The sequence below is a fragment of the Cherax quadricarinatus genome, chromosome 86 (assembly GCF_038502225.1).
Source record: "Cherax quadricarinatus isolate ZL_2023a chromosome 86, ASM3850222v1, whole genome shotgun sequence".
Classification (NCBI taxonomy): Eukaryota; Metazoa; Arthropoda; class Malacostraca; order Decapoda; family Parastacidae; genus Cherax; species Cherax quadricarinatus.
In genome coordinates, this window is record NC_091377.1 from 2,447,608 (window position 1) to 2,471,279 (window position 23,672).

General features: G+C 37.2%; 1 protein-coding gene and 1 long non-coding RNA gene across 4 annotated transcripts in view; one reads left to right on the forward strand and one right to left on the reverse strand.

Annotated features, from left to right (window-relative positions):
- LOC138855240 (uncharacterized) overlaps positions 1–644 on the forward strand; it is a 218,532-nt gene extending 217,888 nt beyond the window's left edge. For all 3 annotated transcript variants that reach the window (XR_011394429.1, XR_011394430.1, XR_011394431.1), the window contains one exon: positions 508–644. This is a non-coding gene — a long non-coding RNA (uncharacterized lncRNA). The remainder of the gene's footprint in view (positions 1–507) is intronic.
- LOC128702969 (zinc finger protein 84) lies at positions 481–22,779 on the reverse strand. The gene is made up of 5 exons (XM_053797468.2): positions 21,956–22,779; positions 20,422–20,542; positions 17,748–17,904; positions 11,045–11,557; positions 481–2,602 (listed from the first exon to the last, which is right to left on the reverse strand). Exons 4-5 carry the CDS (start codon positions 11,520–11,522, stop codon positions 516–518), a joined length of 2,565 nt encoding a protein of 854 aa, XP_053653443.1. The 5' UTR covers positions 11,523–11,557; positions 17,748–17,904; positions 20,422–20,542; positions 21,956–22,779; the 3' UTR covers positions 481–515.
- Between the last annotated feature and the right edge of the window lie 893 nt (positions 22,780–23,672).

A 23,672-nucleotide genomic window follows, 5' to 3' on the forward strand; every position in this document is an offset into this window, starting at 1 on the left:
GCTGGGCTCTTGATCCAAGGAATTGGACCTTTGCTCCAGTTCCTTGAGTCAAGCCACATTCAGTATAACCCCTTTTAATCATTATAAAAAATCCATAAATATGAAATTATATAAGAGATGTATTCAGCGCTTAGTTATGATTACAATAATAATAATAATAATAATAATAATAATAATAATAATAATAATAATAATAAAAGCTGTGTAAAGAATTATTTTAGATGCAGTTTTAAGATGAGTGAATTATGGCCATTTATTATATAAAATTAATATACAGAACTATAAAATAAATTAGACAAAGTAAAAATGTCTAAAATGCTCTGCATAATTGGTGGCTTTCTACTTATTACAGTTTTAGCTATATAGTTTTTTCTTTTGTAACCACATATTCTTTTGGAAATAAAATTCATTTTAATTTTCAAATTGCAAAAAACAAAATTCCCATCTCTAAAGGAAGGGGGGTTCAATATTTGATTATCACAAGATTTACAGTTTATTGTTTTACAGAATTTACATCATTGCCGAACAACCTGATACTCTACACCATCAATCTCCACATGCGTGGCGTACTCGGGGATAGAATCTGCATGGACATTAACCAACCCAGTTGGGGCAGTCAATATTAGATTTTGATCACAGCCTTCTATCTCCTCGTAGTTTTCACTTTTCGCTGGATATGTGTGTGTATTATTTTCGGCATCATGAAATGACACTAATTTCATGTTATCTTTTCCAAATTCTGAGGAATCATCTGGTAAATACTGAGCATCATGTTCTTCCCTCATGTGTTGCCGCACAGTAGAGGACGACGGTAAATCAACACCACACAAGTCACAACGTCTGCCAGGGGCACGTGGTGCACGGCGGTGCTTAACTACCCGTACGGTGGTGCTACCATCTGGATGCTTTAATTGTACTCGTTCACCATGAACACATTTTTCATGTTCTATCATGTTGTACTTCGAGGCAAATGCTTTGCCACAGTTCTGACACTTGAATGGTTTCTCTCCAGTATGAGTTCGAAAATGAAGGGTAAGCTTGGAAGGAAGAAGAAATTTACGCCCACAGATTTTGCAACCGTGACGGCGAAGTTTATTGGGATCTGTGTGAAACCTACGGCGGTGAAGATTCAAGGTGTTAACAGTACGGGCGGCATAATTGCAATGATTACATTTATATTTTTTTTCGAGTGTGTGGTTTGCATCAAGGTGCGCTAACATTTTTGAACGATAAGCAAATTTCTTAGGGCAGTGAGGACATTTAACACATGCTTCTTTATGCACTACATTAATATGATGTATAAGCGAATTCTTTTTAAAAGATTTCCCACAGAATTCACAAACGCACTGACCATGCTGGTATCTCACGTGAGTTTTCAGTTTAAACTCGCAACCCAGTGAAGCATCACATAATGAACAGTTATATGGTGCTTTACTCAAATGCTGGTTAAACGCCTCTTCCCTAACGTATCTTTTGTTACAATGTATGCATTCAATTTTGTAGGTACGAATATTATCATTGTTGTGTTGTGTTTCGTGGTGTGACTTTAACTGATCTGGGGTCGAGAACTGATTGCCACACACTTCACATATCTGATCTGGTACACCTTGGTGAATGGTAAGATGCTTCTTTAAATTACGTAGTAAGGAGAATCTCCGTCCACAAGACCGGCACTCAAAAAGGCGGTCGTGGAAACCCAGATGGGAATAATATTTACGTGCTTCAGTAAATACTTTATCACAGTGACTGCATTCATACACTCTAACTTTCGTTGTGTGTACTTTTCTGTGTTCATTAAGTTGCAAGCGCAAATCAAACTCATCGTTGCACTTCAAACACTTGTACCTGCATTTTCCATCTGCTTTTACTACTTTTTCTTGATGATACTTTTCTTTTGCTTTCTCTGAATATTTTTTAAGGTGTTTTGATAACTGAAAGCTATTTTCTAGTGCTAGGTCACAAATACCAACGGTAAGAACTTTGCTGCTATCAAAATTCTTTGCACTGTCACCAGAGATATTGCATGCACCTTCATCTGAGTCTTCTTTCCCATCATCCTCATTATCGCTGCTGTCATCGCATTCCTGTGCAACAGCATCAATTAAATTCTTATAATTTATATCTTCTGGACTTTCCTCCTTGATTTGTGACAGAGGAATTGTGTTCATATCACTGTTCCCAAATTTACTTAACTTTTTACCTTTCACTGTTTCATCATCACTAGCATCATTGGGATCAATTTTCCAGTCTCCATCTCCATCATAGTTGTCAAATTCCACCTTAACATTTATGTCTATATTACTGTCGAGGTCGTACTCAAAATCTGCATCTCGCTTTTTCCTCCTCGTTCTCCTCCCTGAAATTTTCATATCAGGTCCTACTGATGAATGTTCAACTGGTTTTTCTTTATCCGTCTCGCTGCCACAAATGATTTTCTTTTTTCTTCCTCTCTTTTTCTTAGCTTGATCTGTATTTGGTGTCTCCATTACATTATCTAATGATGGTTTGCTGGTGGATTCAGGGATGACTTTGATTACATTTTTTGTCTCGGTTTCCTTCCTTGAGTGTGCCTCTCGTCTTCCCAGTGATGGTACAGCAGCCTCTGCAGCAATTAAAATATATTAAACTTAGATATTTAAAAAGCAAGAATAAGATGGTAGATACAGTAACACAACATTTATGACAGACATCTCTTTCTAGCAGAAAAACTTCTTAATGTAAAAGAATTGTATAATGAAAATGAACACACTTGTATAAACAAAGCATAAAATAAAGCTTTAAAATATTTGTAAAATTTAGATCATTTTGATAATAATAATGATGTAAAATGTAGAAAATGAGATGCTTTTACAATGCAGACCCCTCAAGGAAGGTTCCTTGATGTTGGTGAGGGGCTCTTGATTTAGGGAATTGGATCTGAGCTCCAGTTCCCCGAATTAAGCCTGAATGCCTTCCACATCCCCCCTCCCAGGCGGTGTATAATCCTCCGGGTTTAGCGCTTCCCCCTTGATTATAATAATAATAATTTACAATGCAGAAGTGATACGAGAGAGGGTTAAGAGTGGTGAAGGAGAGCAAATGACAGTGGGCAAGATGCTATCAACAAGTTTTGGAGTGAGATTTTCTCTATTATATTCCTCGAGCCGGGAAACTCTCAAGTGTCGAGACAGAATAAAACGTAGCAATACCATGACTGGAACAAATACTCTGCACTAGGGATAGAGAACTTATGATATTTCAGTCCAGGAAGGACCGAAATGTCATCGGTTTCCTTCACTTGTCAGGAGAGATATACAGAAATAATTACATTCACATACATTTCCTCAAAGTGAGGATTATTTTTCTTGTATTCATTGTAACTCGCCTAATGACCATGTGTAAAATTACTGCAATGTTATTGCCTTATTAATCTTAAGCATGCCCGAAGTGATCTACATATAAAGGGGGCTTTTGGCATGTTCACCAAATTATTCTTCTTTGTACAAACATGTATCACGCTAAGATAAACTTGTTATTGTTATTTATTGTGACTTAAAGATCATTGTATAACACGACACAGGAGACTGTAGGGAGATGTGAAGGTACTGATGGAAGGGTAGCAGCAAGGATGAGAGCCAGATTTATTGCCACTTAAGAGAGAACAAGTTATTACATTTAAACTACCGCAGGTAGTGTAAAAAAATTTTTAAGCCGTGTTTTTGAACCTATCTGTTTTAGACAAAGGCTTTTTTTTGCTTCCCTAAACATGAAAATGAACTAAGGAATTACTTAGCGCAGGAAACATAAAAAAAAAAAAAAAAAAATTTTAGGCTAAGTAACTTAATGTAATGATTCCTGGAATGGCATTTAATTGTATGCAGTACTAACAAGATTAATAAGACACATGGGCAACATCTCGGTATCTTTGCTGATAGATAATTTGCTAACCAGTGGATTTTTAAGCCTAATATATACAGAAAATAAATACAGGACAGTGAATGAAGTGGGGAGGAATTCTAAGACGATTAGTCCCTTAGCCTTGATAGGTGTTTAGTCCACTGCACTTGCTAAATCAAGGCTGTATAACTGATCATCTCAAAACTACCTCTCCATGACGTGTAAAATTGTAATAACACTATCGTAAACTACAGAACGGGTGGGATTTGAACCCATGGCGAGCAAGTAGTGAAACTCCAGGCCAGTGCATAAACCAAAGGGCCCAGTTACTTCCCCCATATCCAGAATTTATTCTCTGTATTGGGTAGAAAAACCCACTCATCACATGATGTTTCCATCAATAAAGATACCCAGATGTTGCACGTGTATCTTTTTCTACTCGTCTACCACAGAACTTCCATAATAGAGCAAAAGTTGTGTGAACTTTAATTGGAATATTGCATCACTTAGAAAAATACTTCCTGACCTTCATACAATAACCAGTGAACCAATCAATTTTAGTCTAAGAGTGTAGAACCCTGTAAGATTTCCACCCCAATATTACCATCATTTTTTGAACATAAACCCTTGTAGGTTTAGCTTAGTTATGACTACTAATAATAATGCACAAATCAGAGAGGGAAGCTTACAACGACGTTTCGGTTTGACTTGGACCATTTACAAAATCACAGTCCGACTTTGTAAATGGTCCAAGTCGGATGGAAACATCGTCATAAGTTTCTCTCTCCTATGTGTGGGTTGTGTGTTTTGTTCCAGTTACATTATTGTTGAATATGTCAAATCTACTAACATTTGCATTCTTCGTACTAAGAAACCGTTTCTCCAACTTAAGACAGAGTGAATTCAATACAAACAGGTGAGGGTGCAGATAGGAAAATCTACACTCGACGTAATTTGCATGCTCCTGCTTACTCATTAACCCTTTGACTGTCGCGGCCGTATATATACGTCTTACGAGGTACAGTGTTTGACGTATATATACTCATAAATTCTAGCGGCTTCAAATCAAGCAGGAGAAAGCTGGTAGGCCCACATGTGAGAGAATGGGTCTGTGTGGTCAGTGTGCACCATATAAAAAAAATCCTGGAGCACGCAGTGCATAATGAGAAAAAAAAAAACTCCGACCATTTTTTTAATTAAAATGCCGACTTTGTGGTCTATTTTCGTATAGTATTTATGGTTGTATTCTCATTTTCTTGGTCTCATTTGATAGAATGGAAAACATATTATAGAAATAGAGGTGATTTTGATTGATTTTACTATAAAAAGAACCTGGAAATGGAGCTCAAAGTATGGGAAATGTTTGATTTTTGCCAATGTTCAAAAGTAAACAAATGATGTCATTGTCCAATAAATGTCCAACTAGCCATTCTAATATGCAGTCATGAATGGGTTGATGTTATTTATACAATTATTACAGTATTGCAGTAGTCTGCATAATAGTAAGTCTTCTATTTTTTTGTTTGAATAAAAATTCAAAATAGAAAGCAAGAGTAATATCAGAGGGGCCTGGAGACATGACTGATGAGCAAAGAAAATGTTATTTTAGTGCCAGGAATGTCTGCATTGTTCATTCTGGACCTTATTTTGAAATTGTCATATTTTTTAATTTTCGTGAAATTGGCCAAATTGCAAATTTCTGACCACATTATTGGGTAAGTGAAATCGGTAAATAGGCAGTTTCTTGTACTCAATCGATAGAAAAAATGGAGTTCTAAAGAAATAGCTATGAGTTTGGTCGACTGGAACAATGGAATTAGCCGAAAATAGAGCTCAAAGTGGGAGAAATCGCCGATTTGTAAATATCGCCGAGGTCGCTAACTTCGCGAGAGCATAATTCCGTCAGTTTTCCATCAAATTTCGTTTTTTTTGGTGTCATTACAATCGGGAAAAGATTCTCTATCATTTCATAAAAAAAATAAGTTTTTTTTTTTTTTTGAAATTTTGCGACACCAGGAGACACCTCAGGATTGGGGGTTGCGACAGTCAAAGGGTTAAATCACATAGACCTATGTTTTGCTCAGTCAGACCCTATTATCATCGTTGCTACACAGTAGGACCCCTTGTATTCGGTATCCAAAGTTTACCGTGGCCCAAAAATAAGCTTTATTTTTTGCTTAATAAAGGCCTCAAAGTGCAAAAGTAGCAATGGTGAAAGTTCTTCAAAACCCAAGAGAAGTGGTGAAGTTCTTCCCATCAGTGAAAGTGATAATTCACCACTTATTGTGCAGAATTTATCAATTAACCTTTATAATAGGTAAGTATGTAAATGAAAAAGACAAATTGTGCTGGAAATACAAAAACTGATGAAATTAGAAACAAATTATTCATAAATGCTCATGAAATGTCAAAGTATTTGATCCAGTGGCATATAACCAGCCATTCTGGAAAAAAATATCTTGACTGTGCCTGTTATATATAATAAAATGTTTTATGAGCAACTTATAACCACACAAACTGCACTGCAATTATTTTTTTCATGATTAAATTAATGTCAACATAAACAACTATTTACAAGTGTTTCAAGATCAAAAATCTGTGAATAGTTTATTGTAATAATGTTGGAAGAATTAGCAATTTTTTTTTTCTCAACAAAGCGGCCGTATCCCACCAAGGCAGGGTGGCCCAAAAAGAAAAACTAAAGTTTTTCTTTTTAAATTTAGTAATTGGTACAGGAGAAGGGGTTACTAGCCCCTTGCTCCCGGCATTTTAGTCGCCTCTTACGACACGCATGGCTTACAGAGAAAGAATTCTGTTCACTTCCCCGTGGAGATAAGAGGAAATAAACAAGAACTAGAAAGAAAATAGAAGAAAACCCAGAGGGGTGTGTATATATATGCTTGTACATGTATGTGTAGCATGACCTAAGTGTAAGAAGAAGTAGCAAGACATACCTGAAATCTTGCATGTTTACGAGAGAGAAAAGAGAGACCAGCAATCCTACAATTACAGGTTTCAGTTTTACACTCGCTTGGCAGGACAGTAGTACCTCCCTGGGCGGTTGCTATCTACCAAACTACTACCTAGGAATTATTAGCAATATGTAAGGTAAAAGGACATTTTATTGCAGCAATGTTTTGTGCTCCAGGGTGAAATGTTGACACGATAAAATGTCTCATTAGTTGCACTTGTCATTTACCTAACATAGAGTTCATTATCATTGTCGTTCGCTTGGCCATCAGAATACTGGGGTCCATTACATGCCTCTGTATTCTTTTGGCTACCACCCCAGGATGGATGTGGGGTGCATAACAAGATTATTTAAGTAAAACTATAAAAAATTAAACTAGCAAACTAAAAAATGGTTTAATTTAATCCTATCTATCCTAAGTCAATTAATAGTCCTCGGTTTGTTTACACACCAAAACACTAAAATCAGCCCTCGTAAAATATGAGGCATACTCATGCACTTTTAGAAAAAAAAAATCGGTATATATGAGATACAGTGGACCCCCGGTTTACAATCACCTCCCAATGCGACCAATTATGTAAGTGCATTTGTATGTGTATGTTTGGGGGTCTGAAATGGACTAATCTAATTCACAATATTCCTTATGGGAACAAATTCGGTCAGTACTGGCACCTGAACATACTTCTGGAATGAAATATCGTAAACCGGGTGTTCACTGTATATAGGGCATAATGACAGTAGTTTGTTGGACTATGTACTGGTAGATAAGACTAGTGGGTAGACTTCAGGATGTGCACATTAATAGAGGGGGCCACAGATATATCAGATCATTTTGTTGTAGCTAGTATGGGACTAAAAAGTAGATGGGATATAAGGAGAATGGAATCAGTAATGCCAGAATATAACAATTTCAAATACAACATTAGTTCCCAAGTAAGCACTCCTAGATTCCTTAAATACAACATTCTCCTGTATTATTCTTACTGAAACCTGGCTGAAGCAAGACACAACAGACATCTACACACTACCAGATCAAATGGGAGGGGGTATTGGCATCTACTATTCCAATAAACTATTATGTTGTAACACCACATGCTTCGATGATGAATATATATTGGCCAACTTCTCTGTTAATAACCGTAGGACTCCTGTTACAGTTGGCGCTACGTACAAGATACCTCGTACTAATTTCCCAAATTTTAGTGATAACCTAAAAACACTAATAAATAAACATATGAAAAAGCACCACTTACTACTAGCTGGAGGCTTCCACATTAACTTTGGTATAGCACATGACCAACCAGTAACTGATTTCATTAATAGTACGAACAATTCACTACTCATACCAGCCATAACTCAACCAACAAGGTTAACTGAGACAAGTGCAACCATAATTGACCATATGGACAAATATACAGAGGACCCCCACATAACGATATTATTTCAATCCAGAAGTCTATTTGGGTGCCGTTATAGACCGAATTTGTGCCCATGAGAGATATTGTGAATTAGATTAGTCCGTTTCAGACCCCCAAAAATACACCTACAAAAATACACTTACATAATTGGTCGAGTTGGGAGCTGATCGATATGCGGGAGTCCACTGTGCTAGCTCCCGTCAGAACAGGGATAATCACAGACAATACTACTAACCTATGCCCCACCTTCCTCCTAACAAACATTTCTAAGCAACCAGTGGAATAAAGTAAGATCTCTTTTCGACACCATGATGAGGCATCAATGAGTAACTTCACTGCAGTGCTAAGTTCAGCTGACTGGCCTACAGAATTTTCTAATGCCAATGGTATCGACAAATGGATAGAAAATTTTCTAAACAAAATGCATAGACTGTACAACAAACATTGTCCCATAAAACCTAAACAGATAACTAATAAATGGTTAGGTTGCCTGTGGCTTACTACAGCATTCTATGATCCAGTGATTATATTATTTTTCATATATATATTTAACAGGGCTTAATAACTAAAGAACTTAGTAAACACTATATGTTAGTCCTTGCCAAACAAATAAAGTCCAAGCAACTGTACTATTCTAATAGATTCACTGAAACGAGAGGAAATATAAAAAAAAAAGACCTGGAAGACACACACACAAATCCTGGGAGCCCAAAACTGAACAAAACTAGAGATTTTGTCCTAACTAAACCAAACAAAGGTTTAGCATTTCATTTTTATTATGATAATAAACCAAACAAACCACAACTCCTATTGGAACAGCTAACAAGATAAATGACTTCTTTTCAACTACAGGATCAAGTCTTGCCAGTAAAATTCCAAACACCAATACCCAAGCGAGTGATTACTTAGATGGAAACTTCCCAACATTCCTCTATCTTGCTCCAACTCAGCCCACTAAAGTCACTCCTGATTATTAATTCGCTAAAAAACAAATCAGGAAATCTAGCTCACGTTCCACTATTATTGTATAAATGAGATACTCGCATCCTCTCGCCCACTATTACAATACTTTTTAACAAATCACCAGAAACCAGCACTTTCCCATCATTGCTCAAGATAGTGAGAATTACTCCTATACACAAAGGTGGAGACCCAATAGCTGTGAACAACTATAGGCCAATATCAAACTAGCCTTTGCTATCCAAAATCTTCGAGAAACTCGTGCACAAGAGATTGTACTCCTTCATAACATCACAAAGAATTTTCAATCCCTGCCAGCTTGGCTTCTGGAAAAACAAAAGTACAAAAAATGAATATTCACTAGGACTCTTTATTGACCTAAGGAAAGCTTTTGATACAGCAGACCACAGTATCTTACTTCACAAATTTGATCATTACAGTATTAGAGTTCATGCATTTGCATACATAAAGTCTAATCTTACTAACAGACAGCAATACAGCTCTATTAAGGACACAACCTCCTCAACAAGACCTCTGGACATTGGCATTCCATAGGGTAGTGTTCTTGGCTCCCCTACTTTACATTTTATACATCAACGACCTTCCAAATGTATCGTAACAACTTGGACCTATTCTCTTTGCTGATGACACAACTTGTGTCATCTCCCACCCAAATTCAACATCACTAAAGAACATTATTAATGAAGAGCTCTTGAAAATATCAACCTGGATGACTACCAATAAACTTTCACTTAACACTGTCAAAACCTTCTACACTATGTTTTGGAGTAGAACAAGTAATGTCCATCTAAACATGATTAACAATACTCTTACTGCAAAAATAATGAGAGAAAATTTCTGGGTCTGCACCTTGACAGCAACTTGAAATCCAAGTGGTCCTAAATAATTTAGAATATTACTAATAGGGCCATTGTTAAAGGTTATAAGAAAGGAACACTTATAAGAATTTTACCAATCTGTAGCATGAGCGACAAAATTATCATGCTGGTCAGAAAGATCATTAAAGAATTTCCACTTGAATATTCCACCAGGAAGGAAAGTATTATCAATACTGATGGTAGTTAATCTTGGGAAATGGTTCGATGACGTACATTACAATAAAATACTCAAAGGTGGCAAAGCAAGGGTTGAAACCAAGACATATGAGATATCGTACAACAAACATACCTCCATAGATGTGTATAGGTTCCAAGTCCCCCACAATCTGCACATCATGACTATTTAAGAATGACAAAAGTTGCTAACCATTACAAATGCTAAATATTTCATTTCCAATGCTTTGTATCTAGTATTATAATCACTAACAATGATATGTTCTGCATGAGCACAAGATGGAAGGTTAGAACAATTAAACTTTTCAGCAGGAGCATACAAGTTAAGTATGTTGAGAGCAGAGTTCCCTACATCAATTCTATCCCCATGGTATTGAAGCCCCATGGCCTTCTTAATTTGAAGAAGTTGATGGGGAAGCCACTCTTTAAATTAGGGAATGCAAAGTTTAATAAATTTAAGGTTTTGCACAACAAATGAGGTTAACTAAGAAATAAGGGAATCTAATATGACCTCGGGACTGGTTACTTTGTGATGAGGGTCAGTGAGTCTTTCTAAATGATGCAATATTCTAAGGGCAGAAAGTTTTCGTGAGTTTTACTTAGGCTGTTGTTGTTGCAACCTGTAAGTTAGCAAACTTGTCATAACTGAGCAGGCAATACAGACAAACCTGGAAACTAAAAATAAAACATTACTGACTAATGAATAATTATCCAAGAATTAATAAGACCTAACCAATTCAACTTACTTGAATTATCTTCAGTGAAGACCTTCAAAGGCTTCACATTGTCTTCCTCAAACTCACTGATTGGCCTCTGTACAAGGACTGAAAGAGCGTCTGAGTTGTCCACAGCGCAATCCTCCTTAAAATGAGTTCTGGAACCAACTGGGAAAGAGTTTGTTCCCACACCAACATCAACCAAGACTGGAATGTTGCACTGCGTAGTCGCTGAACCAGGCAAAGGTAATGCACAAAAGAAAATAGGAACACTGGGAATAGAAGGGCGAACATGAGTGACAAAGGAAGATGAATCTGTCTGACAAGCAACTGAGCATTTATCAGAGCTGATGAATAAAATTTCTTCTTCGATCTCTTCATTTTTGACAAATATAATGCATTCCCCTCCAGCAATATCTTGTTTTATTACTGGTAATCCTGTGTCCTCCATATCACTATCAGACACTGAATTATCACAGAAAAATGTCTGGTGATTCTCAGTTAGCATAACTCTTCATCCTGTCAGATTCTCAAACACCACACCTGAAAAATAGGAAAAAGTAATTTCTAATTTATTTCAGTGAGAAATAAAAAAAAAAGTAAGCATTTTGAATTAAAAAATCACTATACCATGGCTGGAACAATTCACCAGTAACCTGCACTTAAGAGTGGAACCCTATGACAATGTGTCGGTCTGTCCTGTATCACTGTCAAGTCACAACTCACAATAGTCCAGTTGTTTCTTGACAATTAATATTGAAGATTCTTTACTTCAGCATGATATAATGTTTGTACAGATGTGAATGACATTTGGATGTGCATGCAGAAAGCCCCTTAATATGCAGAGCATTTTGGGCCAACTTTAAGCCTATCTTAAGCTTAATAAGGCAATAACTAATTGATTGTTTACATATACAATCTCTTAAGTACTTGTAAAAATAAAGTTAGTAGTTACAACAAATACAAAAGAATTGAATATCATATTAGTACGTCACCCTGCCTCGGTGGGAGACGGCCGACTTGTTGAAAAAAAAAAAAAAAAAAAATTAGTACGTACATGCTATATGATTTTTATTGAGTTTGTTTTAAGAATTACAGGTTGAATTATAACTATAGGTAATGAGGATTCTAGCATATTAACATACTGTCAACACATTCAATATTTTAATGATTGTGAGGATTACCGATAGTATTGAAAATAAGAATATATTGTTTTACACATGTTTGTGGCAATAAGAATATGGATATATACTGGTTCAGAATAGGCCAAAACATTACTGGTGACATTAAGCTTATTTAAAAGCTTAGGAATTCAGCATTTATCTTAATTAATAATGCAAATAAGAAAATTTAATATACGAAGATCCAAGGAAATGTTGGAATGAGGGTGAAAGAAGAATTGAATGACTGAGTTTTGATAATTATGATTTTCACAGGCAAGTAATACACCCACAAAGGTTGTACAGTTCTGAGGAATCATAAGTAATCAGGTTTGACCCAAGGAAGGAAAGCATAGCCCCAGTGCCACGAACTAAGTGCTCTACCGGCACTAAGACAGCCCTCTTCAGAGGGTTTGAATGTCCACAGGGCATTTGTACTCATGTTAGATCACAATAAATAACATTGGAATATGTAACATCAGAGTACAGTGGACCCCCGCTTAACGATCACCTCCAAATGCGACCAATTATGTAAGTGTATTTATGTAAGTGCGTTTGTACGTGTATGTTTGGGGGTCTGAAATGGACTAATCTACTTCACAATATTCCTTATGGGAAAAAATTCGGTCAGTACTGGCCCCTGAACATACTACTGGAATGAAAAAAGTTCGTTAACCGGGGGTCCACTGTACATGTAATAATACGGGAGGGTCCCGCTTTGCAGCGCTTCACTTTATGTCATTTTGCTAGTGCAGTGGTTTTCAATTATACCCACTCTTTGTTTATTCAGATTTCCTATAATCATTATATTCACCACTCACTATAAGCTAAGGATAAAAATAATTTGAAGTAAGTAATGTGCATGTACTGTATATATGCATCTTTTAGGCCTAGTTCTGTTGCTTACTTACTATATAATAGTGTAAACATTTTAAAGCTATTTTTGCTTTGCAGCATTAGTCCAGAACCTAACCTGCTGTATAAGTGGGGTCCTACAGTAGTCCAGAACCTAACCTGCTGTATAAGTGGGGTCCTACAGTAGTCCAGAACCTAACCTGCTGTATAAGTGGGGTCCTGCAGTAGTCCAGAATCTAACCTGCTGTATAAATGGGGTCCTGCAGTAGTCCAGAACCTAACCTGCTGTATAAGTGGGGTCCTACAGTAGTCCAGAACCTAACCTGCTGTATAAGTGGGGTCCTACAGTAGTCCAGAACCTAACCTGCTGTATAAGTGGGGTCCTGCAGTAGTCCAGAATCTAACCTGCTGTATAAATGGGGTCCTGCAGTAGTCCAGAACCTAACCTGCTGCATAAGTGGGGTCCTACAGTAGTCCAGAACCTAACCTGCTGTATAAGTGGGGTCCTGCAGTAGTCCAGAACCTAACCTGCTGCATAAGTGGGGTCCTACAGTAGTCTAGAACCTAACCTGCTGTATAAATGGGGTCCTACAGTAGTCCAGAACCTAACCTGCTGTATAAGTGGGGTCCTACAGTAGTCCAGAACCTAACCTGCTGTATAAGTGGGGTCCTACAGTAGTCCAGAACCTAACCTGCTGTATAAGTGGGGTCCTACAGTAGTCCAGAACCTAACCTGCTGTATAAGTGGGGTCCTACAGTAGTCCAGAACCTAACCTGCTGCATAAGTGGGGTCCTACAGTAGTCCAGAACCTAACCTGCTGCATAAGTGGGGTCCTACAGTAGTCCAGAACCTAACCTGCTGCATAAGTGGGGTCTGCCTGTACAAGCAATATAATATCAATGAAGACATTCAAAGAAACTTGTTAATTAAGCTTAAGTTATGGATGTTGAAGGTACAGTAAACTTTTAATGTAATGAACTTTTGAAATAATGGGTGAAAACCACTAAGTTGAGCTTTTAACTCATTTATTGTATTAATTGTAGAATATATGAAAATTGTATGTACAGTACTACATTATGTGTAGTGTACTGTACCATACTGTACTGTGCTGTACAGTATGGTACAGTACAGTACTGCACTAAACTATACTGTACAGTACTGTACTGCATTGTACAGTGCTGTACAAGCCTAGGAAAAGCTGGAGGAAGGGGTAAAGGTTTTGTGTGCGAGGGACTTGGACTTTCAGCAAGCATTCGTGAGTGTGTTAGGTAGTAGCGAGTAGAGACAAATGGTCTTTATGACTTGACGTACTATTGGAGTGTGAGCAAGGTAACATTTATCAAGGGATTTAGGGAAACCAGCAAGCCGGGCTTGAGCCCTGTAGGTGGGAAGTACAGTGCCTGCGCCCTGAAGGAGGGGTGTTGATACGTTGTAGTTTAATAACTGTAGTGTATGTGCACCTCTGGCAAGACAGTGATGGAGTGAATGATGATGAAAGCATTTCTTCTTCTTCAGGTCACCTCGTCTGGTGGGAAATGGCCAATGTGTTAATAAAAAAAATACTGTGACTACAACAATACAAAAAATAAACCTCTAGTAAGTTTATTCAGGTATACACAAATACAGTTACATAGATTATCATACATAGCAGCATAGATAAATCTGTCTCCAACAGATTCAGTCTTTCAGATTGTTCATTTAAAACCACTTCTTCATGCCTTCTACTTCCTACAGCATTATTCTCTACGTTGGACTAATAAAGCCATGATAATAATACCCCCTTATTAAGGTGCTCCTCGATTTACAATGGGGTTATGTTTTGATGAACCCATTGTTAAGTGAAAATATCATAAGTTGAATATAAACTAAATATAAACTAAATAATGTCTACATATAAACTAAATAATGTCCATATATAAACTAAATAATGTAGATCTTAATATTACTTATTGCAAAAAGGATCTGGGAGTTCTGGTTAGCAGTAATTTAAAACCAAGACAACAGTGCATAAGTGTTCACAAAAAAGCTAACAGAATCCTTGGTTTCATATCAAGGAGCATAAATAATAGGAGTCCTCAGGTTGTTCTTCAACTCTATATATCCTTGGTTAGGCCTCATTTAGATTATGCTACACAGTTCTGGTCACCATATTACAGAATGGATTTAAATGCACTGGAAAACATACAAAGGAGGATGACAAAGTTGATCAATGTATCAGAAATCTTCCCTATGAAGACAGACTGAAGGCCATGAATCTGCACTCTCTAGAAAGGAATAGAATTAGGAGGATATGAGTGAGGTGTATAAATGGAAAACAGGAATAAATAAAGGGAATATAAATAGCATGCTAAAAATATCTAGCCAAGACAGGACTCGCAGCAATGGTTTTACGTTGGAAAAATTCAGATTCAGGAAGGATATAGCAAAGCACTGGTTTGGTAACAGAGTTGTGGATGAGTGGAACAAACTCCCAAGTACTGTCATAGAAGCTAAGATGTTGTGTAGTTTTAAAAATAGGTTAGATAAATACATGAGCGGGTGTGGGTGCATGTGAGCTAGACCAGACTAGCTTGTGCTCATAGGTCTGATGCCGTGCCCTTTCCATAAGTGGATGTGACCCAACTAGGTGGGTCATTGGTTTAAGCCAAGAGGTGACTTGGACCTGCCTTGCATGGGCCAGTAGGCCTGCTGAAGTGTTCCTACTTCCTTACGTTCTTATGAATAAGAATATGGTATGATAAATAAATAAATAAATATCACTAAATAAGTAAATAAACAAATAATTACTTTAACTAAATACCAGTATTGAAAAGCAAATAAGTAAATACAAGTTAAAATCTTTCCAAAATTCTCAGACCGGTCGGCCATTATCGCACCATCATAAAGTCGAAATATTGTAAGTCGAACCATCATAAGCGAGGAGCATCTGTAGTTGATTCATACATTAATATATACTGTAAAAAATACCTTTGAAGAAGGTTGACAGCACATCTGCATGGTGTCCTACAGTGTTCTGAGTCCCTTTCTCAGAGTTCACTGAAGCATTCAGGCTTAGAGGGATTTAATCCTAAATCCCTTACAATTATTTTTTGCAATGCTGAACAAAGAATGCCAGTATCAAAGCATGACTTGCCTATAATCCAGGACAAAACAGAGCATTATATGAAGTTTTCTCTCCAAATTGTTCCAGCTGCAAATTATTCCAGCTACAATAGAGAGATATTTAATCTTTCTGATGACTGTTTGAGGATTAATTTCTGTAGCAATCTTAGGCAGGATGCCAGAGGATTTTAATGTGATGCCAGATGATGACATATATACTAAAAATACATACTTGGATGATGACCAATAAACTCACTCTCAACACAGACAAAACATACTTCATGCTGTTTGGAAAAAGAGCCTTAAATATCCAACTTAATATATCAATAAATGGCTCCCCTATTACAAGACACACTGCGGGTAAACTTCTAGGTCTTCTCCTTGACTGTAATCTTAAATTTCATTCCCACATCCAGAATATTTCCAAGTAAATTTTCAAATCAGTAGGCATCCTTTCCAAGATACGATACTATGTACCTCAAATGACACTCCTTACTCTATACTACTCTTTAATATATCCCTACCTCACTTACGGTATTTGTGCCTGGGGATCAACCACACCCAACCACCTTAAACCTTTAATAACTCAACAGAAAGCTGCTGTGTGGATGATTACCAGCTCCTGTGCTAGACAACACACTCTACCACTTTTCAAAAGCCTGAACTTACTAAATATACAAGACATACATTCATATTATTGTGCCTACTACACATACAAAACATTAAATTTCAATATAAACCTTCCACTTCAATTTCTCCTTGATAGGTGCAACAGAATGCACAGTCACAACACAAGGCATAAGGCACTGTTCAGCATCCCTCATGTCAGTCTAACACTACATAAAAATGCAATGCACTTAAAGAGCCCAAAGATCTGGAATTCACTACCTGAACCGGTAATGGATCCCCTGACTACTTATAAATTTAAGACTTTGCTTAAAAATCATCTCATCTCTTAATACTAACCAAACCAACTAAAACAACTTCTAATCAGTTGAAGCAACTCCCAAACATTATATTATATGACCTCTAAATCTAACCATACCACAGGCGGGGATAGTACCCGTGATCAGAGAGTCTCAAAACTCCAGACCGTCGCGTTTAGCCACTGGGCCAGCTAGCCACAATAAGATTCATCCAATTAGGTATATTTCTACACCATAGGAAGGTGGCTAGCTGGCCCAGTGGCTAATGCGACGGTCTGGAGTTTTGAGACTCTCTGATCACGGGTACTATCCCCGCCCGTGGTATGGTTTGTTTGCAATCGTGTCATTACGATTTTGAGAGTCATCTCTAAGTCTATTAAACATCTGCCAATCCATGAAATATTACTATTTGAACCATTATTTGTAATATTATTTTTATTATGTGCAACTTCAAGATTATTATTCTTATAAACCTCCATCTTGACTACCTTGCATTAGTATTAAGGTTAAATAAAGATTTTAATAAAAGTTAACTACTCTTGTCTTGTCTAGAATTAAGTTGTTATGTACTAGGATTAGTCTGCCCGAAATGCCCCGGCATGAGAGTGGCTTTCTTTGTACTTAGCAAACCAAAACTGTAATTACTCATTGTAACCTTTACAAAGAGATAAACTCTATCTTTATCTTACCGCTTCCATTTAAAAAAGACTCTTCCTTCTGATGTCTGCAGCTTTTGGGTCTACTATTTATATTATCTACCCTCTCTCACAACTATGAATCCACACATTAGCAGTAAGTCTTTCTTCAATCGTAAAATTTCTACAGTCTGTCATACTGAGCATCTATCTGAAAAATTTTAAAAAATTAGAAACATTGCATTTCAGGCAAAAGTTCTGTTCTAGCATAAATTTTGCAAAGGATATGATATATTTTATATCACTATCCAATGAGAGAGATTTTTCATTTCATTTGTTAAAATTAAATACGTAACCTACAATACTCCTTCCAAATATGGCACTTCCATATTTCTTGCACATAAATAGATGGGTAGTGAAGAGCTAACACTAATAAGTAAAGTATTTATTAAAGCATAGAAACTAAACTCTTCATATTGTTTCCACCTTTTTTTTCCAGTCAGCGCTTTCATGAATATCTTCTATTTAGCTTGATTTTTTGTGAATGCGACTGAAAAAGTGCATCCAAAATTGAAAAGCACTATTAAGGCTTTCATAATATGTACTATTCAATTTTGGAAGTACACCTACCATCCGACTTACGACTTGCTCGACTTACAACGACTCGACTTACAACCGCGTTTTTTATGCCAAATTTCTGGGAAATAAACAAGTATTTGTGTTGTACACAGTGTTTATCCTAAACCTTACAGTATAAAATATAGTACTAAGAATATAAAAAGTAAAGTAAAACAGGAAATACCAAAATAAAACAATAAAATAAAGTCATTGCAAAAATGTTATGTTGATATTCAGTAGTAAAGTTCGACTTACGACTGGTTTCTCGGAACCGAACTCGGTTGTAAGTCGGATGGTAGGTGCACTTTTCAATTGCATTCACAAAAAGCTGCACTTAAATAAAACAGCTTTATAAAAGAGCATAATGTAAAGTAGGACCTCCGTATCTGCAGGGATATGTTCCAAGGACCTTCCTTGGATACCATAACTGAGGATAGTAGCAAACCCTACATATAAGTCCTGTTCATATTATAAAGTTTAACTGATATATTATACACAATAAGTGGAGAATTATCACTTTTTCACTGATGGGAAGCGCTTCCTGGCTTCCCTTACGCTTTGAAGAAGTGTTTGAAACTGAAAATGAAAATGTTTATTTCCTTGCAAAGCTTACAATATGTGGTTTACATATTACAAAACATTAACCCGTAAACGGTCCAAGCAGATCTACGTTCACATGTGTTGTGCTACAAAAGTAGATCTACGTTTTTTTTACATATTTTCAAATATAACAAAAAAAAAGTAGATCAAAGTTTTTTTACACATTTTCAAATGTAAAAAAACAAAAAGAAGATCTACTTTTTTTACATACTTTCAAATGTTGAAAAAACGTATATATACGTTTGGACCGTTTACGGGTTAATATCAAAGAAAGCCACTGGCATGCCTAGGCATTTCGGGCAGACTAATCCTAATTCTTACTGAATATTCTATATTGACACAGGTTATGGAAGAGTACATTTTAATGTTCATTATTGCATATTGATATAAAAGTTTCCTTACTTTTACACTTTGGGGCCATTATTATGCAAAATTAAGAGGTATTTTTAGGTCTCAGTAAACCATGGATAACTGAAACTGTGGATACCAAATCAATGGATACGGGGGTTCTACTGCATTATTTTTTAAAAGCAGAATAATTTACTCTTGCAGAAAAGGCTACATAAAGTTTTTGCCCCATCTCAGAAAGCAGTGCTGTTTGGAAGGTAGGAAGCTGACAATTACGAACCATGGAACAGGTGAGACTTGAACCCATGGCAAGTGAGTCCTAAAACTCTGCAATTTGTTTGCAATCATGTTACGACGATTTCACGAGTACTGATAATTACGGAAAATACCAAAAAAAAAAAAAAATCAAAGCTAGTTTTTATAAAGACAATATTTACTAAAAGAAAACTTTATTATGTCAATTACTTTTAAGTTATAGTTCTAAGTATTGTATTTATAATGTGCACAAAATATTCATCGTGAATTCTCAAGTAAAGCTGAAATTTACATACACTATGATTAGTATTAAGTACACATACAGTACAGGGCCACCTCACTAATACAGAGGGTTAGGTTCTAGACTGCCACCGTAAAGCAAATCACAGCCTTAAACTGCACATGAATAAAACAATGTGAATAAAATACAGTCGAACCCCAATATTCACGGATTTGGTTTCCACAGTTTCGGTTATCCATGGTTTACCATGGCCTGAAAATAACCATTAAATTTGCTTAATGACACCAAAGCACAAAAGTAGTGATGCTGACAGTTCTTCAAAACCTATGAGAAGCAGTGAAGTGCTTCCCATCAGTGTGTAATATATCAATGTGTAATATATCATCAGTGTGTAATATATCAATTAAGCTTTATCATAGGTTTGTACATAAATGAAAAATGACTTATACGTAGGGTTCACTGCTATCTGAGGTTTCGAGCATCCACGGTAGGTCTTGGAACACAACCCGTGGATACAGGGGGAAGCTGTACTGTAAATAAGTTGAACACTGAACATGCCCTGGTTAGATACAATGGACAAAATATAATACACTGATAGGGAATGCAAGCCTCATAAGAATGTGAGGACAAGTGATTAACAAATATACATGTGAATAAAACATGTACCTTTACTGTCAATAAAGGACCTTCTGTTTTCTCATCTTTATTACTACTTGTCGGCAACTGCCACAATTTCCCAGATGATGATGAGTTGTGATGACGCTCTCATACAGTTAAAGAGTAGCACCTGTAAGACAACACTATTATTATTATTACTATTACTATTATTGTTATTACAGCCTCTCCTCACTGAATGATGGAGTTCCGTTCCTAAGACCACATAGGTAAACAAATTCATCGCTACGTGAGGAGTATACTATAATGGTAGTGGGTTTGTGTCAACCATTTCTGACACTGTTTTAATGTCACCTTTGCACCATTTATAACATTTATGGTATATTTTTAAATGTTTATACAGTAGTGTACTGTACATTCAAATAAACAGAATAAAGGAAATCAGCTCTAATATACATTATTTAGGTATGCATACTGGTCAGAGAGCCTGTCGTAAGCCCATATCGTAAACGAGTATGTCGCTAAGTGAGAAGAGGCTCTATTATTATTATTATTATTATTATTATTATTATTATTATTATTATCATCAGGGGAAGTGTTAAATGGGTTTTATACAGTCTATGGTATTTACAACAGATTAGTGATAATATTTAAGTTAGGTTTGGGTGGGAGTCATGTTGTCCATTGAAGAACAAGTTAGGATGAACTACACAAATTAGAAAAGCTGAAAGTGGTAGCCAGAATTAGCCAATTAAATTTTATTCACGCCTACAAAACTGCACATTGTTATTAATAAACTGATTAATGAGGGGAAGCAGGTAATTAGAAAAGGCAATTTTAGTGGGTAAAGATCCACTTAAGGCTGGTTCCTTGATGCTGGTGAGGGGCTCTTGATCTAGGGAATTGGATCTGTGCTCCAGTAACCTGGATCACAGGGAACTGGAACAGTCGCTGTATAATCCCTACAGGTTTAGCACTCCCCCATAATAATAATGATAGTGGGCAGAGATGACAATGTTTCACCGTGATAACCCCAATAACTGACAATTCTGCATTATTACTGTTGCTACAATCAAAACTAAGCACTAAACCAACAAGGGCCACACAGCGCTTGACAATTCTGTATTTATTATTATAATCAAGGGGGAAGCACTAAACCCGTAGGATTATACAGCGCCTATGGGGGGATGGAAGGCATTCAGGCTTAATTCAGGGAACTGGAGCACAGATCCAATTCCCTAGATCAAGAGCCCCTCACCAGCGTCAAGGAGCCTTCCTTGAGGGGACAATTCTGTAAATAATGGACTTTGCCTGCCGTTCAAAATTCAATCGAACCAGCCGATTCCGTCTTGCATTTCTGAAGTTAAATCGGTGGTTTACCGATATGCCTTGATACGAAAATAGAGTTAAATCAAGCCTCGAGGATCACAATTAATCTGAGAATGGGCGAGGATGCTCAAATTTCCTTCATAATCACCAAATATGTATTAAAGAAAAAAAATACAAACACTACCTTATGTAAAATTTTTAACGATTCAAGAAAAATATTGTAATGGAAGTGAACATGATTTTATATTGTCCTCACTGTGTCATGCATCGGATAAGTTTATGTTTGATCCAAGGAAGGAGAGGGCGAGTCAATTCCATGGATCTAGAGCTCCTCTCCTGGATACGGGAAATTTACGTGGAGCTTCCTGGTTCTACCATCACTGTTGTCACTGATGTTGGTTCAGTGATGACTGTTGTCACTGTTGTCTTGGTTCACTGATGGCTGTTGTCACTCTTGTCTTGGTTTAGTGATGACTGTTGTCACTGTTGTGTTGGTTCAGTGATGACTATTGTCACTGTTGCGTTGGTTCAGTGATGACTAATGTCACTGTTGCATTGGTTCAGTGATGACTATTGTCACTGTTGTCTTGGTTCAGTGATGACTATTGTCACTGTTGTCTTGGTTCAGTGATGACTGTTGTCACTGTTGTGTTGGTTCACTGATGACTGTTGTCACTGTTGTCTTGGTTCAGTGATGACTGTTGTCACTGTTGTGTTGGTTCAGTGATGACTGTTGTCTTGGTTCAGTGATGACTATTGTCACTGTTGTCTTGGTTCAGTGACGACTGTTGTCACTGTTGTGTTGGTTCACTGATGACTGTTGTCACTGTTGTGTTGGTTCAGTGATGACTATTGTCACTGTCATGTTGGTTCAGTGATGACTATTGTCACTGTTGCCTTGGTTCAGTGATGACTGTTGTCTTGGTTCAGTGATGACTGTTGTCACTGTTGTCTTGGTTCAGTGATGACTGTTGTCACTGTTGTCTTGGTTCAGTGATGACTATTGTCACTGGCTGGTCTAGGGTTCTCTTCTTTCTGCTATTGTTATTGTTGGGGTTCAAAGGGCCAGTGACAGCTTACGCCGTATCGAGCCCTGTCTTTCGGTGTCCGGTGGGGTTCATTTCTTGTTTGAGTTATTAAGGGATCAATACAGCTTGAGTTGTATTGAATCCTTCATTCCGGCTCCCGGAGATCTTTTTTTTTTTTTTTTTTTTTTTTTTTGCGATACCGCTTGTAGGATAATTATGGGAATGATAAGTTTGGATTTTTAATTCCGGAGGGTTAGCCATCCAGGATAACCCTAGAAAGTCAGTGCGTCATCGAGGACTCTCTTATTTCCAATGTGGTCCTTCAGTCTTGTCCCCAGGATGCCACCCACACCAGTCGATTAACACCCAGGTACCTATTTACTGTTAGGTGAACAGGGACAGCAGGTGTATACCTGGAGAGGGTTCCAGAGGTCAACGCCCCTGCGGCCCGGTCTGTGACCAGGCCTCATGGTGGATCAAGGCCTGGTCAACCAGGCTGTTACTGTTGGCTGCACACAACCCGACGTACTAACCACAGCCCGGCTGGTTAGGTACTGACTTTAGGTGCCTGTCCAGTGCCTGCTTGAAGACAGCCAGGAGTCTATTGGTAATCCCCCTTTTGTATGCTGGGAGGCAGTAAGGAAATACGTCCAATGTTTCCATCCTTGCCAGACAGTGAACTACGGACACTGTGTGTGAGGCGAGAGCATTGCCTACCAGGTCACCGGCCACCAACATTTCATATTTTGCATATTAAGTTCAAACTCTTGAAGAGTGGAGGGATGTGTTGTCTGGCACAGAAGTAGGTGATCATCCACATACCAGCTTTTTGTTGGATTATTAATGGTTTAATGTGATTTGTCGTAGTAGATCCCCTAGCATGAATACCATGGTTGTGTAAGGGTAGGTAAGAGAGTGGTATAGTGTAAGTAGGACCGCCTGGGG

What these genes read in the sequence shown, in the direction of transcription:
- LOC128702969 (XM_053797468.2), bottom strand. Translation starts at nt 11,522, where the DNA reads ATGCTAACTGAGAATCACCAGACATTTTTCTGTGATAATTCAGTGTCT. An exon ending in CTTCACTGAAGATAATTCAA is followed by an intron (nt 2,603 to 11,044) that starts GTAAGTTGAATT and finishes TAATTGCTGCAG; the next exon opens with AGGCTGCTGTACCATCACTG.